The sequence below is a fragment of the Littorina saxatilis genome, linkage group LG1 (assembly GCF_037325665.1).
Source record: "Littorina saxatilis isolate snail1 linkage group LG1, US_GU_Lsax_2.0, whole genome shotgun sequence".
Taxonomy (NCBI): Eukaryota; Metazoa; Mollusca; class Gastropoda; order Littorinimorpha; family Littorinidae; genus Littorina; species Littorina saxatilis.
In genome coordinates, this window is record NC_090245.1 from 83893240 (window position 1) to 83910668 (window position 17429).

The 17429-nt window shown below is 44.0% G+C and overlaps 2 protein-coding genes and 1 long non-coding RNA gene across 5 annotated transcripts; 1 reads left to right on the top strand and 2 right to left on the bottom strand.

The window, feature by feature from the left end:
* Nucleotides 1–762: 762 nt before the first annotated feature.
* LOC138981904 (uncharacterized) lies at nt 763–2779 on the bottom strand. The gene is made up of 3 exons (XR_011460732.1): nt 2365–2779; nt 1409–1738; nt 763–1259 (listed from the first exon to the last, which is right to left on the bottom strand). It is a non-coding gene; the product is annotated as an uncharacterized lncRNA (long non-coding RNA).
* A 2373-nt stretch (nt 2780–5152) lies between these two features.
* On the top strand, nt 5153–11842 carry LOC138981860 (uncharacterized). 3 transcript variants are annotated; one of them, XM_070355005.1, is made up of 4 exons: nt 5153–5510; nt 7385–7543; nt 8931–9380; nt 9945–11842. In XM_070355005.1, exons 3-4 carry the CDS (start codon nt 8945–8947, stop codon nt 10775–10777), a joined length of 1269 nt encoding a protein of 422 aa, XP_070211106.1. In that variant the 5' UTR covers nt 5153–5510; nt 7385–7543; nt 8931–8944; the 3' UTR covers nt 10778–11842. The 3 variants fall into 3 exon arrangements, with proteins under 3 accessions (XP_070211106.1, XP_070211097.1, XP_070211089.1); XM_070354996.1 differs by lacking the exon at nt 5153–5510 and adding an exon at nt 5978–6750 and having other exon boundaries at nt 9948–11842; XM_070354988.1 differs by lacking the exon at nt 5153–5510 and adding an exon at nt 5979–6750.
* Nucleotides 11843–11983: 141 nt separating this feature from the next.
* On the bottom strand, nt 11984–16852 carry LOC138950865 (uncharacterized). The gene is made up of 2 exons (XM_070322579.1): nt 12605–16852; nt 11984–12335 (listed from the first exon to the last, which is right to left on the bottom strand). Exon 1 carries the CDS (start codon nt 16850–16852, stop codon nt 13211–13213), a length of 3642 nt encoding a protein of 1213 aa, XP_070178680.1. The 3' UTR covers nt 11984–12335; nt 12605–13210.
* Between the last annotated feature and the right edge of the window lie 577 nt (nt 16853–17429).

Sequence of the window (17429 nt, forward strand, 5' to 3'; positions counted from 1 at the left end):
CATTCTACTGAATAAAAGAATACATGTAGTGAATATACGAATAAAAGGAATACCGAGGAAAAGAATGACAAAACAAAATATAGAGAGAGTATGCGTTTGTGAGTATAACAGCAAGAAGCGTCGAGCCTAGCAATAAAACAACCTAAGGAAGGGGGTAAAAGAGAGGGTAAAAAGAACACTAATTCCATTCTTAGCAACCTAAAGGAGGGGGAGAAAGAATGCGTTGCATCTGAAAGCGAGATGATTAAAACGTCATTAAAATATTCCAAAACTCAAATGTTTGCCACTCTGTACCGTACAACTAGGAGAGTTGCCAGCTCAGCCATTTCGGTCCTTTATCTTGGGGAGGGGCGGAAAGAGGGGGGGGGGGGGAGGCTGGAACAAAGACCATGCCGTGGTCAGTCCGCTATCTGCCGACCCCGCTGTGCACCGACAGAGAGTCTAAGAGCAAAAGAAAAGGGGGGAGGGGGGGTGTGCTTGGGGCCCAGAGCAACTGCCTCTCGGGGTCAGCTTGCCCTGTTCAAGTCCGGTCAGGTCGGGGCCAGTGCTACAGATGCAAGCGATTAACCGCTTGGCACCAAAGTCTTGCTAAGAGAAAGAGGAAAAACCCAATTCTGGTGCACACAAGTTGTCGGGTTAAAGTGACCTATTTATGCACTGGCGATTTGTACTGGATGCCCTTTTGTACTATTACGCTTTACAGGACTTTCATTTGGGGAAATAAGAAATACGAAAAAAAGAACCATAGGTGTACTGCACTTTTCTCCACAGTATTATCTATCTGAAGGCTTGTCACATTTTGAGTATACTGGAGACTCACTCCATTTTAAGACCCTGTTTTCTCCGATATTGTTTTCATAACTTCTGTAAATTTACAACAATTTTAAGAGTAAGACTCCCTCCTTTTTAAGATCTGAATTTCTTAGACTTTGTGAGGTCTGAAAATGTGGGTTCCACTGTACCTGCATCAAATGGATAGTATGGAAAGTGCTACAAACATAAACATACAACTGACTTACGGCCAAGAGTGTGAGGCATGTTGCCTTACGGCAACATACTTCTTCAATCGTTTTTCGCATTATGCGGCACTTGCCACAGATGCACCAGTCAGGCACTCTCTCTCCAGCAGGTGGGGGGTGACCATGGTCTGGTCTGTCCGGGGCTGGCTCCAGAACGTCGAAGACCAAGCTGGGGTACTTCTCCAGCATGGTCACAAACAGCTCTCGCAGACGCTGCTCGCTAACAGTTTCAATCATTGTCTGCAACAGTAAATAAGAGAGAAGACAAATGTCATATCATATTTACAATCTCCATGGGTCGGGCTGAAAAAAAGTAACACAACACTAACACTTCAGTAAACAACACCATGTTCCAAATCACATAAGAAACAAAAGAAGTTTGCACTCACTCTCATTCTAGAACGTCTGTCACGAATGTCAGTAAGCGCACTTGTAACGGCCAACTGTCCCCTGGAACCGCGTCGAATTCTCTGCCTTCCTCTGCCACCTCTTTGTCTTCCACTTCCATCAGGTTGTCTCCCTCTTCCACCATCACTTGCTTCTCTTGTAGTTGTAACTGTTAGTGTCGCTCCTCTTCTCCCCCTGGGCCGAATAGTTCGTCCCCTCCCTCTCGTTGGAGGTGTTCCCCTCGATGGAGGGGTTCCTGACAGCGACACCTCACTGAGGGGGTACACCCGTGTTGGTGAGCCACTACTGGCTGTAGAGACATCCGCATCAACCTGAAATTGATTTCTTATTATATAATTATCAAATATAATTATCAAATACTACTGAACTCAAACTAACACTTCATGTGTACACACACAGAACACACACACAGAACACACACACAAAATAATTTCGGATGGGAAAATCCTGTTCACAATGACATTTATAAAACAGCAGAGCAAACGCCCTTGAGCAAACCAACCAACTGTGGTTAGTGATTTGCTAACGAATTTACAGTGAGGATGATTTTAATATACTGAACACCTAGTGACCTACCCCTCGGCGAAATCTCAAACAAAAAACCACTGGGACATGAGCTATGACTCGCTTTCAGACCTGAAGAAATGCGATCTAACGCCCACCTATATTTCTGTAACCACAGAACCGAAAGTGAAACTAAAAGGGTGGTGTAGTGGTATCCGGAGTAACCGTTACACCCCCCCCCCCCCCTCTTCACTTAAAACGTCCAAACATATAAATATGTATGCACTTGAAATCAATCTTATTATTTTGATGTATAGAAACGTCTGGCTTATAAATGAGGTTGATCCAGGACATCATCATGATCGACGACATGTATCACAAGTCTTGTGAGCAGATTTTTGCCGCATGAAAGAACAAAAGTATACACACTCACCTCTGTGCCCGTAGACTCCGACATATTGTTGTTCACGTCCACAACAAAAACAAAACTAGACGTCTTCCGTGATCACGGTTTCGTCGAAGCCAAAATATGACAAGACTCAAAAGAAACAGACCGTGTTACTGTCAACACTGAAAGGCTGGCGTCTTGTCGGAACCGGAAACGGCACAGAGCATGCGCACAGAACAAACTGGTATCTTCCGATGTCACAGAGTACAAATAAACATAATGATTTCTTGTCTGGTTTACTTGTTCTAAATGGCCATTAAATGTGATTCATTGGCTCTGAATGCGGCATTAGAGGTAGTTGTAGGCTATAGCTAGTGTGTTTCATCAGGCTAAAACTGTTTTTATCGTGAGAAGATTTGAATCGTTCTGTAAACCATTTTCGGCATACTGGGGCTTTAATGTATATTCGCTGTAAATGTTAACGCTCAGCATTGAGGAATCTATATACTGAGCTACAGTGAGAGTACTGGGTTTATAGATCGAGTATGTAGATGACGACAGTGAGTGTTATAAACTGACCAGTTTAATCTGACAGTGAGCGTTAACATAACGCGACAATAAGGTGGTGTGTGTGTGTGTGTGTGTGTGTGTGAATGAAAGCGTGAGCGAATGTGTTGATTGGAGGAGTGACAGTTGTGAGCCGGTCAGCGATTGGCTGCTATATTTAAGCCTCCCTTTGATGTTGACCCCTGACCTAGTAAGGCTATCTCCCCGCGGACGGGACAATTGTGTTCTTTTCACCCTTGGTTGCATCGCCGGATTATATTTCTGTTATGAACGAAGAAACTGTGCAACCTGCGGATAACCACGATAGCAAATGTAGGGTGAGTCATTCTGTACTGATGTGACGAGCATGACAGTTTGGGCCGAGTCTCAGCTATGCTTGGCGCTGGTGGACAATATTCACTTTTTAAGCCCAAAACGCCAGTTTTGGCCAAAAAAGACAAAGATTTGGCCAAAAAACCCACACATTTGGCCAAATAAAATAGATTTGGCTATAACTTTTTTTGGGGGCAAAACTTTCTATGTAAAAGTTTTGGCCAAAACTGTTTTTGTTAGCTAAAACGGGAGATTTGGTCAAACTTCTGCCATAAAAAGATTTGTCCAAAAAAAAATTTGGCCAACAAAAATTTGGCCAAACAAAAAAGAATTGGTTTAAACATAAGTTTATTTTAACAAGGGTTACAATCATGACATGTATACAAAGTTCACAGAAACAGCAACAAGCTAAAAGCTTATAGTGGTGTTCCTGCATGACAGTACAACATAAGGCGGTAACGGGTGAAAAATATGTCTAAAAAGAATTGACCAAATCTTCACTTTTTTGGCCAAATCTTTTTTGTTTGGCCAAATCTTTTTTTTGACAAATCTTTTGTATTTGCTGGCGCTGGTGGACATTATTCACTTTTTTGGCCAAATCTTTTTTTGGCCAACAAAACTTTGCTTTTTTGGGCAAAACTGGCGTTTTTGGCCAAAACTATACTTTTTTGGCCAAAACTTTGCTTTTTGGGCTAAAACTGGCGTTTTTGGCCAAAACTATACTTTTTTGGCCAAAACTTTGCTTTTTTTGGCCAAAACTTTGCTTTTTTGGCCTAAACTGGCGTATTTGGCCAAAACTGGCGTTTTTGGCCAAAACTATACTTTTTTGGCCAAAACTTTGCTTTTTGGCCAAAACTTTGCTTTTTTGGCCAAAACTTTGCTTTTTTGGCCAAAACTGGCGTTTTTGGCCAAAACTGGCGTTTTTGCCCAAAACTATACTTTTTTGGCCAAAAGTTTGCTTTTTTGGCCAAAACTGGCGTTTTTGACCAAAACTGGCGTTTTTGGCCAAAACTATACTTTTTTGGCCAAAACTTTGCGTTTTTGGCCAAAACTATCCTTTTTTGGCCAAAACTTTGCTTTTTTGGCCAAAACTGGCGTTTTTGGCCAAAACTGGTGTTTTTGGCCAAAACTATACTTTTTTGGCCAAAACTTTGCTTTTTTGGCCAAAACTGGCGTTTTTGGCCAAAACTATACTTTTTGGCCAAAACTTTGCTTTTTTGGCCAAAACTGGCGTTTTTGGCCAAAACTATACTTTTTTGGCCAAAACTTTGCTTTTTTTGGCCAAAAAAATGAATATTGTCCATCAGCGCCAAGGGGTACTCAAAGATTTGGCCAAAAAATGAAGCCAAAACTTTTTTTTTTGCCAAAACTTTCAATACAAAAGTTTTGGCCAAAAAAATATTTGGCCAAATCTAAAACATTTGGCCAAAATTGTGAAGATTTGGCCAAATGTTTTAGATTTGGCCAAATATTTTTTGGCCAAAACTTTGCACTCTAAAGTTTTGGCCAAAACATGTTTTTGGCCAAAAACACACTTTTTTGGCCAAAAATGTACGTTTTTGGCCAAAAACACACATTGTCCACCTGCGCCAAGCATACTCAGCCCAGCCAGCAAAATTATGCGCAGCGACTGCGAGACGCAGACGCAGTCTCGCAGTCGCCAAGTTATGCGTACCAACTGCGGGAGACGCACTCGCTACGCGCGCGATTTTGCAAATCGAAATATGCCTGCACGACGAAGTCGTTTAATTTCCCTCCGATTACGAAGACCATACGCGCAAACTTATGCAACAGCGAGACTTAGAGCTTTCAGCTCAGAAGCTTAACATTTAATTATTTAGTTTGCTCATTAAAGTTGTCATTAAAAATGATTGCATTACATTTCCCATCTTCTCCTGAATTAAAAAATGGATATATATATATATGTTGTGTTTACTTTAAAAACGTGCTCAGAATTAAAGAGAATAGTAGCTAGGAGACGAGCGTGATCGTCTCGGTCTTCGGGGAAGTTTAGCCGAGACTATCATTCTAAATGTAGTCTCAGCAATGACTTGTTTTTGGTGTTGATCTTATAGTTTGATGCCAACAGATTGACGAAATGTTTTTTTATCGCTTCACGTGACTTGTTTTTAATTGTTAATTTTTGTGTGTGTTCTCAGTCTTGGGTTCTCGTTTGAATATGAACAATGGCTAAAAGCCAGGTAACAAAGGAACACCTGTCAGGACGTCAAACGTCTGTGTGTCCCAAATGTGGTCACGACAACCATGCGTGTTCCCAGTGTGGCTATGAGCTAATGACTTCATTCAGATCGGTAAGGCTGGCATATTCTGCTATTTACACATTTCTATTACAAGTAAGCGTCGGTTTGCGTGCGCGTGTGCATAATCATCGATTCATGTCATCCTAGGTGTGCGGGATATCAGTGTGTTAATGTACGTGTGCGTTAGTGTGTCAGTGTGTGTGTGTTCGTGTGTGTGTGTGTGTGTGTGTGTGTGTGTGTGTGTGTTTGTGTGTGTGTGTTTGCCGGTAACGGGTAAGTATATTCCACGTGTATTCTGTGTATCCGGATTGTGACCATTATCAATTCCTGGAAATAGATGCCGTGCCGAAAAATGAGACCCAATCATGACCCATATTCTGTATCTATAGCTAAGGGCTGACGTAATGCGATTGTGCATGTATGCAAGTGCCTACGTTGTTGATGCTAATTAATGTGGGTTTATTGTTGGAGCTGAAATAAACGCTTCTTGCCAATCGAGACCAATTTCCACCTGGGACCCAAAGTAATAGCCCATTATACCGTAAAATCCCTAGCATAAGCCCACCCCCCCCTGTGCACAGATTTAGGGCAAAATTGGGGGGTGGGCGTTTGCTAGGGATAGACCCCTTTGCACAAAGTAAGTTTTGTGCTCAACCGTGTAATTGAGTGAATACAAACCCCGAAAGCATGTAAGTTAGATCGTGTGAGTAGAAGTGAAGGAAAAAAGAAAAAAAAAGGACTTTGAGGCAAAGAAGGCCAACCATGAGAGAGAGAGAGAGAGAGAGAGAGAGAGAGAGAGAGAGAGAGAGAGAGAGAGAGAGAGAGAGAGAGAGAGAGAGAGAGAGAGAGAAGGACTGGCTCTTCTGAAAACAACACGAGCATAGTCATTCATATAAATTTATAAAGTAAAAAGAAAATCACCAGACCTTTGCAAGGACAAACAATAACAACACAATTCCGTGAAAAAGAAACTTGATGAAATGTCGAAATGTCAACACCAATGAAGCCCTTTCTTTTGCTATATATGACATTCACCCAAACTGGAAAGCCTATAGTCTCTTTGAAAAAAGCAGGGTGGGCGTTTGCTAGGTAGTTACCCCTGTGCACAACTTTTGGCCCAAAGTGGGGGGTGGGCGTTTGCTAGATGGTGGGCTTATGCTAGGGATTTTACGGTATATGTGCACATATTTTTTGTATCTCCGCCATTGCTGACAGGTCAACGTGGAGAACGTTGCTGGAGATGTTCACGCTGCCAAGCGGGTTGTCATGACCATTGCACCACACAGTGACGGTAATATGTGTACACAGACAGGCCAACAGACAGAAATGCAGGCAGACAGACAGACAGACAGACAGACAGACAGACAGACGGACAGACCGACAGACGGACAGACGGACAGACCGACAGACAGACAGACAGACAGACGGACAGACCGACAGACAGAGACAGACAGACAGACACAAGAGCCCGAGAACACGCCCACACTCACCAATGCACGCACTCACACACACACACACACACACACACACACACACACGGGCACAGAGATACACGCACGCACGCACGCACACCCAATCACACACACACACACACACACCATTCTGATAAGCATCGCTCCACGGCTATTGCCAGTTGTCTCTCTGACCGGACGCTACAGTGTGTGAGTATGTGTGTGTGTGAATGGGGAGGGGGGACGGGGAGTGCGTGTATGTTTAGGTGTGCGTGTGTGTGTATGTGTGTATGGGTGTGTGTGTGTGTGTGTGTTTGTCTGTGTGTGTGTGTGTGTGTGTGTGTGTGTGTGTTTGTGTGTGAGTGTGTTTCTGCCTGTCTGTCTGTCTGTCTGTCTGTCTGTCTCTTTGTCTGAGTCTGTTTGACAGTCTGTGTTTTTTCTTATGGTTGTGTGATTTTTTTATCTTATTTTCAGAAGCCGTTGGCATTTTAAAACAGACACCCTCAGGGGACTGCACGATTTCCACTGTGAGCAATTTGATCTTGACCCAGCATCACACGACGATCAAGATTGACCCACAGACTAAACCGGTCAAGGTCCACATCGCATCCAACGCTGAAGAGTTGCAGTCTGGTGAGTACAAGTCTCGCATGTCGTTCAATAGTCTCAGTTAATATACAGTACAACACAATACAATGTAATAAAACTGTATTATATCAAAATGAGAAATTACATTCGTGGCTGGCCATGAACACACAAGAACATTAAAAGACATCAATACAAGCAACTATTTCATATACACGCACATACAGACAGAAAACCACACAGACATACAGACAGACAGACACACAGACAGACACACAGACACACACACACACAGACACACACACACACACACACACACACACACACACACACACACACACACACACACACACACACACACACACACACAAATATGTTCAGAAAGATATGAAGAGTGGAGACGCTTGACAAAGTTTCCGCTTTTAATCAGAACAAAACCAAACAAAGATGCGTTCATTATTGATTGGGAAATGAAAAAAAAAAATTATGTTCAGTAAAAAAACGATTTCAGAGGGAAAAACAATGAGACATCGGACGGGAGAAAAACGGAAGGAAATATATAGCAAACATAAGGCATACTGACCTACATTCAAAAATGCTATGAAAAAAGGGAACTAATTCAACATTGGCGAGCGATCTCGTCATTCAATATACTGTCGAACCAGTCTATATATAATAATAATAATAATAATGGTGATTTCTATAGCGCTTTCGAACACACAAAGCGCTTTACAAAAGCAATAACAACATCATTACCAGAATGACGCCATTGACGGAATAGAACACAATCATAAACACTTTACAACAAAAACCAAAAACAAAACATAAATGTTACAAAAATCCAGAGGCTCTTACAGGAACGAACTCCAAGTATACACAACAATTATAATGTGCACACACACACACACACACACACACACACACACACACACACACACACACACACACACACACCCACACATGTCCACACACACGCACACACACACACGCACACACACACACACACACACACAGTAAACATTGTTCATCCGAAAGTGCACATTCACAGGGTCGCGACAACTACATCATCATAGAATGCTTCTCTGAAGAGGTGAGTCTTGAGATTTGCTTTGAAAGAAGGCAGAGATGGACTGAGACGTAGAGACAAAGGGAGTTTGTTCCAGATATGATCAGCTGGTACCGACCGGCCAAGGGTCTTATTTAAGCAGGTGGTCGTTATGGAAAGGGGAATTACACAGGAAAAGAACTTCGTCGGGGTTTCTTTGGGAGAGGTGGTCGGTAACGAAAATGCTAAAAGAAGTGTACTTCGTGTTGTGTAAAATATAATATTTCAGTTTGAAGTATTTATGGTTAAATGTAAGACCAAGGCTTCAACCTTCAATCGTTTAAGTAGTCCATGATTAATTTCTCCTAATAAACGCATCATTCTTTTCAGCCACTGATGGAGTGATGATACTAAGGGCAGACTGGAGCGACACAACAATCTCTGGAGAACAGGCCCAGTCTTCACAAACCACAGACAAATCTGAAACCCCGTCTGAGGAAAGGGAAGTAATCATAACCAGGCTTATCAACAAGCAGACCGAAGAGTTCTTTGTCGAAGTTATGAAAGTTATTCAGAGAGAAGATTTACCTGAGAAAATCATGAAGGACCTGTACCAACGATTTCAGCTTCGTCTGCTGGGTCTGACCAAACGTCTGGAGTTTCTCATGGAAGTTGACAGGAGCAGGGTACTCGATGTCATGCAGCTTGAGGGCGAAATACAGGAAGTACTGGCAGGGTTGGTGCCTCGACATCGTCGACAGGAAGTGACGTGGGAATCGTTCTCACACGTCCCTGTGCAGTGTTCTGAGAAGGATGAAGGAACAGTCCAAGCCATTGAGGGTAAATATGTGGTGTTTTTGAACACAAACACACACACACCGTCGCACACACACACACACACACACACACACACACACACACGCACACACACACACACACACACACGGGTAAATTATGATTATATATGCTGTGCTATATAGAGAGTGGGGGGAGAGAGTGGGGGGAGAGTGTGTGTGTGAGAGAGAGAGAGAGAGGAGAGAGAGAGAGAGAGAGAGAGAGAGAGAGAGAGAGAGAGAGAGAGAGAGAGAGAGAGAGAGAGAGAGAGAGAGATGAACAGGCAAATAACAAAGGGAATCAAACTTTTAAACATCAGTTTTACTTTTAAGTCACGCGCACTTCTTTCAAGCAGTGTTCTTCAGAGGTACATACTCAAGTTTAGTCTGTGAAGCTATTGTAAGTGTAACCACTCATGTATCGTTACTTATGCAGACAGGAACAGTTATGCCTGGGTTTTGATTTTTAATGAAGCATACGAAAGTCCCATAATTTTGTCGGTATCTCTAGCCCAAGGGACGATCTTACTAAATAAAGCTAACAGCGTCTTCTTTTTCTTTTTCAAAACAGCAGCAGACTCTGGTACGGCTCGGCCACAACGAGCCTTCACTTGTACATTATCGACAGCCGATGACACGGGGAATCCTTACATTACCGCCATCGTTGCTTCAGATGACAATAAACTCTATTTGGCGGATCGCAAAAACAGTCAGATCAAAGTCGTTGACTTGGACGATCCTAAGGCGGTGTCTAGTTTTGCCACACTTCAGCATCGTCCATGGGGTTTGGCAAGGTTGCCGAACGGTCTGCTTGCTGTGACAACTGGAACTCCAACCATCTACCTGATAAGTAGCATTGAACACTTGTCCAACATAGAAACAAGGCGAAATTATTGGGGTATAGCTGGTAACACAGATGACACAATCATCGTCAGCTGTCGCATTGACCTTGACATGGCTGCTATAGCTAGCGTGGACATCATTACACTTGATGGTGTCCTGGTGAAAACCCTGGTAGACAACAACACGCTGCCCTCATTAGAGTGGCCCGACTACCTCTGTGTTGGTGGCGACTCTTTATATGTGGCTGACTCTATGGAACTGATAGTATGGAAGGTTCGAATCGCTACGGGTGAGCTACAACACACTTTGACCGACGTAGGAAACCCACGACAAATAACTGTAGACATATCAGGCAACCTGTACATTGCAAACAGCACCAGGCACGAACTGATGATGGACACACAACTGGGAAAGCTGGAAGAGGTGCTGCACGGTCCCGAGGACAGCGAAGAAGGTCAGGAGGTCCCTAGAGCCGTGTGTGTCACCGACACATTGCTTGTGGTGGTGTGGCAGGGAGCTTCACGAGTTAGCGGAGTGGTAACAGGGCATCGCCTGCGCTAAAACTGTTTTGCACGAAATTCCCGCCCGGCACTCAGAAAACGCATTAGCAGGAACACGAGGAACTACAGCGTCCATCGTCAACATCCACAACGCTAACATGAACGTGAAGGTCTATATACATGTGCAAATCGAACTTGGGACGTGTAGCTGTATCAGCTGAACAAGAAATGGTTTCTGCATGTACATAATATACCGAAAAGGAAAACAGTGCAGTATTTGCCATTTTTGAGAAATGTAAGCCTTACGGCCTCACGGAAAAGCCATTATAGTTGCATGTCAGACGGGGAACATATCGCTGGAGTTGGTTAGGGACCTAGCTGGGTCGTATTGGGTCATTGTGAATGGGTTGTTGAACCGATAGATATTTCAAACGAATGGGGGGACAAGGAAATCTTTCTAGGGACATAACATCTATTTTACACTTTGTCCGCCGCAGCAGTCTCCCTGGAATAAGACTTCGGTCGACAACCGGAGATTTCATTTTCTGCCCCATACTGTCGTTTTGCAAATGTGTCAATCTCAAGATTTGAATATTATAGTGTGTGTGTGTGTGTGTGTGTGTGTGTGTGTGTGTGTGTGTGTGTGTGTGTGTGTCAGTGTGTATGTGTGTGTCGGTGTGTGTGTGTGTGTGTGTGTGTGTGTGTGTGTGCATGCGAGCGAGCGTGCATATGTGTGTGTGTGTTTGTCAGTGTGTGTGGTATGTGTGTGTGTGGGTGTGTATGTGTGTGTGTGTGTATATACAAGCGAGCGTGCATGTGTGTGTGTGTGTGTGTGTGTGTGTGTGTGTGTGTGGTTCCAAGAACGGGATAGCTGTTTGCATAAATTTTCAAATAAATTCCAAATTATACCCAAATACATTTTTTTAATAACAAAAATGTTTTGTGTAAATGATTTTGATGACGTTATCTTTGTCCGTTCAAAATGTTCAGGAGGTACTGTCGCACCATTCAATAAAATGCATTCCGTATTTGTTACAATCTTAGTCAGCACTGTTCAGCACTATTAAATTTGAGTTTTGGAAGTTTAAACATTGCTTAGTATTGTGTTTATTAAAATTGTGCCTCAAACTGAAATTGCAATTACAGCGTTTGTTGCAGTTCCACTTTTTACCTTGTGTTTTAGATACAATATCTAAGAACACACCAAAGTTATATTCAATACTTTACAACAGTCATGCTTCAAATCAATCTCGTAAAACACTGATGATTTAGATTAATGAATAAATTTATTGGTTGGTAATATTTCCGGATTCTTTAACAAACTATTTCTATTTTAGATCTAACGAATTTGCGTTCATAGTTAATTGTTCTTGCATTGACAGCTAGTTTAATGTCGAACTGGACTTATCTTAAATGGGCTGGTTAGTTACAAAGTCCGAATGTCCTGATGGAAGCCTGGATTCACATGATGACCGTAGCAGTGACGAACTTGATGAAGATTACTGGATGATGATGATAATTAGTAGACAAACTCCTTTTGCTCCTCGCTGGTGGATCACACTGGTGGCGTAGCTTGATTAGTTCACCCTTATCCCAGCGGATCCTAGACGCTCGAACCCCTGGATCAAAGGTAATACTTGTTATTAACAACGGTATCCTAGGATCAAGGTTAATTTTGATTTCTTGCCCTATCTTCATGTCGGGCAGTTCGCAGACAAACCAAGCATGGTTACTGAATAAAATACTAGATCTATATGCCGAACTAACTTGCAGCATGTACGTTTATGATTAACTTCATTAAACATTATAAAACAAATATATGCGACATAGATGTGAGTGTATAATAGCTGTTCCTTGATGGGCGCTCGATAATACAACGACACCATACCTCTTGATGCTCCTTTCCGGACACTACTCTACGAGTCTGTGCGGCTGCGGGTTACATCTCAGGCCTTGGGATGGTAGGTTAGGTGCCGGCGGCTTTTCATCGGTGGTTACACAGGATTCTTGTTCCCCACTTGTAGCCTCTCAATACCCGGCAAATACAGTGAACGTAATGGTTAGCGGTTCACGTTTCCTTCCTCCAAATAACTGTTTTCATCCCACGATGCAACTCCATGAGTTACGTAAATTCGCATATTAATGACGCAGTAATGACGTTGATCCAACATGTAGATTCTCATACTAGTGACGTCATTACTTCGTCTCCAAGGTCTCGTAGACTCTTACCCTAATGGTGCAACAAAATATTTCAGTCTCGGCTAAACAAGAGTTGTTTGGAGTTGAGTCGTAACATAACCCCGGGGGGTGGACAAGCGAAATCTTATTTCGTTTCCGTTTATACGACTCAATATACAATACAATACAATACAATATACAATATGCATATACAATTGTTTCCACATTTTGGAGTAGATCCGCATGAGCCTGTCGCGGCCAGTTTGGCCTCACTACTCCAACGGGGTGGACAAATTTCCCTTCTGGACTCTGAAACTCAGTTGATGCGACTCAAATAGTCGGCACCTAGGTTGTCCTTTCCTGGCATCTTCACCCATCGAAACTGGCCTCGTGACGTCACAAACGCGGTTTTGTCTCTGTCTTCCTCGACAATGGGTATTCCCCAGTAGCCACGCGTGAGATCTAGCTTGGAGAAGTACTTGGCTTTTCCTAAGCTTTGGAATAAATGTTGAACGTCGGTGATGGGTTCCCCATCGAACACCGTGACATCATTCAACCCACGGAGGTCCGCGCAAAAGCGGTACTTCCCTTCTTCTTTCTTTTTGACGAGAACAATGGGTGAATTGTAAGCTGAGTTGGCGGGTTCGATGACTCCTAGCTTCAACATCTCTTCGACTTCATTCTCCACCATCTTCACATACGCATGTGGAATGGGGCGTGGTCTTATATAGACCGGTTTCTTGTCTGTGACTTCGATTCGACACGTAGTCAGATTCGTGGTGAGTGGTACGTCGGTCAGATTATCTAGTCTGTCCGCGCAGATCTGTCTCGCTTCAGTTCGCTGTGACTGAGTGAGTTTCTCTGAAAAGTGCACGTGGTCTAAACCTTCTGTGCGCTTTGTCTCAAATGTTGGGATAGTCCTCTGACTGTCCAACCTGAAGATGTCGTCGTTAGTGGTTTCGTCCTCCTCTACCACTACTGAGACGATCACTTCTTCCTCTTCTTCTTCTACTACTGCAACCGGTATTGTTCCATCGGTGACAGGTTGCTCACGTTCGACGTAAGACTTGAGGAGGTTGACATGGAATACTTTTTCCTTCCTCCTTACTTGGACTTTGTAGTCGAAATCATTCAACTTCTCTAACACTTCAAATGGACCTTGCCAAGTGAGTTCCAGTTTGTTTGTTTTCAATGGCTTGAGAATCAGGACTTTCTCTCCTGGTTTTAGCGACCTTGGTTTGGCTTTACGATCGTAATATTGAGCAGATCGCACTGATGCTTTTTTCAGGTTCTCTCGAGCAAGCAAACAGGTCTCTTCGATCCTCTCACGAAGGTTCACTACATATTCCGCAGTGGTTTTGACCTCATCTGAGACGCTCTCATCTGTCCAAATCTGTCTCAAGAGTTGCATTGGTCCTCTGACAGTACGCCCGAACAACAGTTCGAATGGCGAGAAACCTAAACTCTCTTGAGGAGTCTCGCGGTATGCGAACAGTAATGCAGAGATGAACGTGTCCCATGCTTTGGGCTGTTCTATGCACATCTTTTTGAGCATGTTCTTTAACGTGCCATTCATTCTCTCGCACAAACCGTTTCCAGCTGGATGAAATACCGCAGAGGTTTTCCTTTTGATGCGGAGGAGTTCAGTGACTTCCTGCATCAGAGTGCCTGTGAACTGGCTCCCGTTATCAGTCAATATTTCACTTGGGATACCGAGTCTAGTCCAAAAATCCCACAAAGCATCGGCTACTGTCTCGGCGTGGATGTCCTTCAACGCGACAGCTTCAGGGTAGCGGGTGGCAAAGTCAACCATGACGAGGATGTACCGTTTTTTGTTCTCGGACATAGGAAGAATAGGCCCGATGATATCGACTGCTACTCTTCTGAAAGCAGTCTCAAACACTGGCATCTTGCCCAATGGGACCTTCTTCGTAAGGTGTTTTGGCGCGGATCGCTGGCAAGCGTCACATGACAAGCAGTAGCGGCGGATCTCAACACCACAGCATGGCCACCAAAATTCGCGTCTAATCCTTTCGGCGGTACGACGCTGACCTTGGTGTCCTGCCATTGGATGATCATGGCCGAATGCGAGCACCTTACTCCGGAACGATTTGGGAAGAATAACCTTCAAAGACTCCTCTCCTTTCCGATTGAACGTCGACTGGTACAAGATACCATTCTTTTCCACGACCCTCATGTGGCCTCTCTCTTCTCCGGTAGTAGCTTGTTTCCTGATGCTGTCTAACGAAGGATCTGTCTTCTGAGCCTCGCGTAAGTCCTTTGGAGTAAACATATCCGATGTTGGCTCCCGGCTACTTGGCTTACTCGCAGATTTGTCTCTATCATTGTCCAATTTGGACTGTGCTCTGGTATCTACGGCCCCAGCGACTGTCTCAGCGCTGTCGTGATACCAGGCAGGTTCTCTGACAGGGAAAATCGGTGTTTTCCTCCTGTCGTTCTGAGTTCCATGGAACTCCCCTATGAGCACCGGCATTATGGGATCCGCCATGACCACGACTTCTGTCTCTCCGCAGAAGAAGGGCGAATCCACATGAATGATCGCGGTCTCGCAGTACCGGACTTTACTTTTGTCCGCTAACGTGGTCCTCTTTCTCTGACCAGTCATTTTGTCGGCCGGCACAAGATGTGCGGCCACCACAATCGAGCTACAGCCCGAGTCTCTCAGGGCGTTCACTCGTTTGCCGTTGACTTTGACGTCAACTAGATCCGAAAACTTTTTTGTGGTGCAGTCTCGACACAATTTATCTAACGGGGATTTTCTTCCCTGTGTTTCGCGTCGGACATCTTCAACCGTCACAGCTCCGGCGGTGTTGCCTTTTTTCCGTAAGGGACAATCGCTCGAACGGTGTAGACCTACGCGACAATAGAAGCATAGTCCTGCTTCTCGGAGTTTTTCGCGTTCCGCCGGTGTCAAAGAAGATCTTTTACCTTGTTGAGGTGATGGTTTATGATCCTTCTCAAAACGTTTCGTTCCGTCCTGAGGAGTTCGCGTTGGTGTCGGTCTCAATTTATTTTGGCTTCTGTTCAGCTCATAATCGGACGCGAGTTTTCCCATCTCCTTGGCATTGATCGGGTTCCGGTCTTTGACATGCACGGCGAGATCGGAAGGCATTGACTGCAAGGACTGCTCTCGCAGGATCAAATCGGTTAATCCTTTGACAGTTTTCTCGCACGGATCAAGCTCGATCCACTTGGTTAGGTACCGATCGAGTCTAGTGATGTGTTCTTTGTAAGTTTCCGCGGGATTACGTCTAGTATTGCGGAATTTCATGCGATATTGCTCAGCGGTGAGCTGGAATCCTTCAAATAACGCGCTCTTCACCTTTTCATAGTCGTCAACATCCTCATCGTCCATTTTGGACACGATGGTACGGGCCTTACCTTTCAAGAAGTATATCAGCCGGGAGGCTTTCTTTGATTCGTCCAAATTCATATCTCTGGCATAGTGTTCAAACTGTTTGAGCCAGGATTCAACGTCATCCTTGTCATCAAGGTAAGGGATTTTGGGAATGAAACGGGGATCATGGTCATGTGAGGGTTGTGAAGGATGAGCTGCGTTTCCATTCGTGTTCATCTGAACCTCGCTCTGAATGCGCAGCTCTTCTATCCTAAAGAGTCTGTTTCTCTCATTCTCTTGGCGCTCATCTTTACGCTCTTGAGCTTCTCGTTCTTTATCCCTCTCCCTTTGGACGAATGACTGTAGTTCCTTTCCCTCCAAACCCAACTCTTTCCCCATGGTGATCAATTCCTTGATCGAACTGACGCTGGGACTTGATGGAACGGTCTGCTCGACCTGTCCGTTCACAGGCTGAGCGGCGTGGCCGTCATCACCTAGATCGGTGATATCAATCAGATTTGCTCCTTCTGTATATTCTGGGTCTATGCCCACGGTTGACGAGAATCTGGTGTAGTGCTGATGATGTCTGGTATCAGCCATTTTAGGTAATCCCTCAAAATACAAAACTTTGGTACATCCACTCTTGGTGGTACTCTAATATGGAAGACTCTTACCCGCAGGTATTGTTCAACCTTTCAACACTGGTACAAACAATGTTACACGCGCACGTGATTTTTCCTACACCTGTCCTTCGTCTCTATCTTGAACCGAAACGACTAACTAGGACTTAGCGGTGTGTCGCTGAGTAAGTTGCCTTACAAAGCCTTATGTGATGACGACCTTCAGTCTGTCAACACACCCACAGAAGTTTTCCCCACTATTAACTATCAACCCGCGGGTTATAGATAACTAATAATGTGAAGCACAACTTAAATAAGCAACACGTTTTAAATGTTACTCCGACTAGAGTTATAATTTAATCTGAACTTAAACTAAGGTCCTAGTACTATCGAGCGTCCATCCTGGTTGGAATTATAACACACTCACCGTTTTGATCAGAACTTGAGAGTATAATTCGAACCGACAGTTAGTTAGTAAACTGCCAATTTCCCGTGAAGTTGTCGGACATCAATTCTATGTCTTACCTTATGACTATGATACTGTTCGACGAACTAGA

What these genes read in the sequence shown, in the direction of transcription:
- LOC138981860 (XM_070354988.1), top strand. Translation starts at nt 6,726, where the DNA reads ATGACCATTGCACCACACAGTGACG. An exon ending in CATTGCACCACACAGTGACG is followed by an intron (nt 6,751 to 7,384) that starts GTAATATGTGTA and finishes TCTTATTTTCAG; the next exon opens with AAGCCGTTGGCATTTTAAAA. An exon ending in CGCTGAAGAGTTGCAGTCTG is followed by an intron (nt 7,544 to 8,930) that starts GTGAGTACAAGT and finishes CATTCTTTTCAG; the next exon opens with CCACTGATGGAGTGATGATA.
- LOC138950865 (XM_070322579.1), bottom strand. Translation starts at nt 16,852, where the DNA reads ATGGCTGATACCAGACATCATCAGCACTACACCAGATTCTCGTCAACC.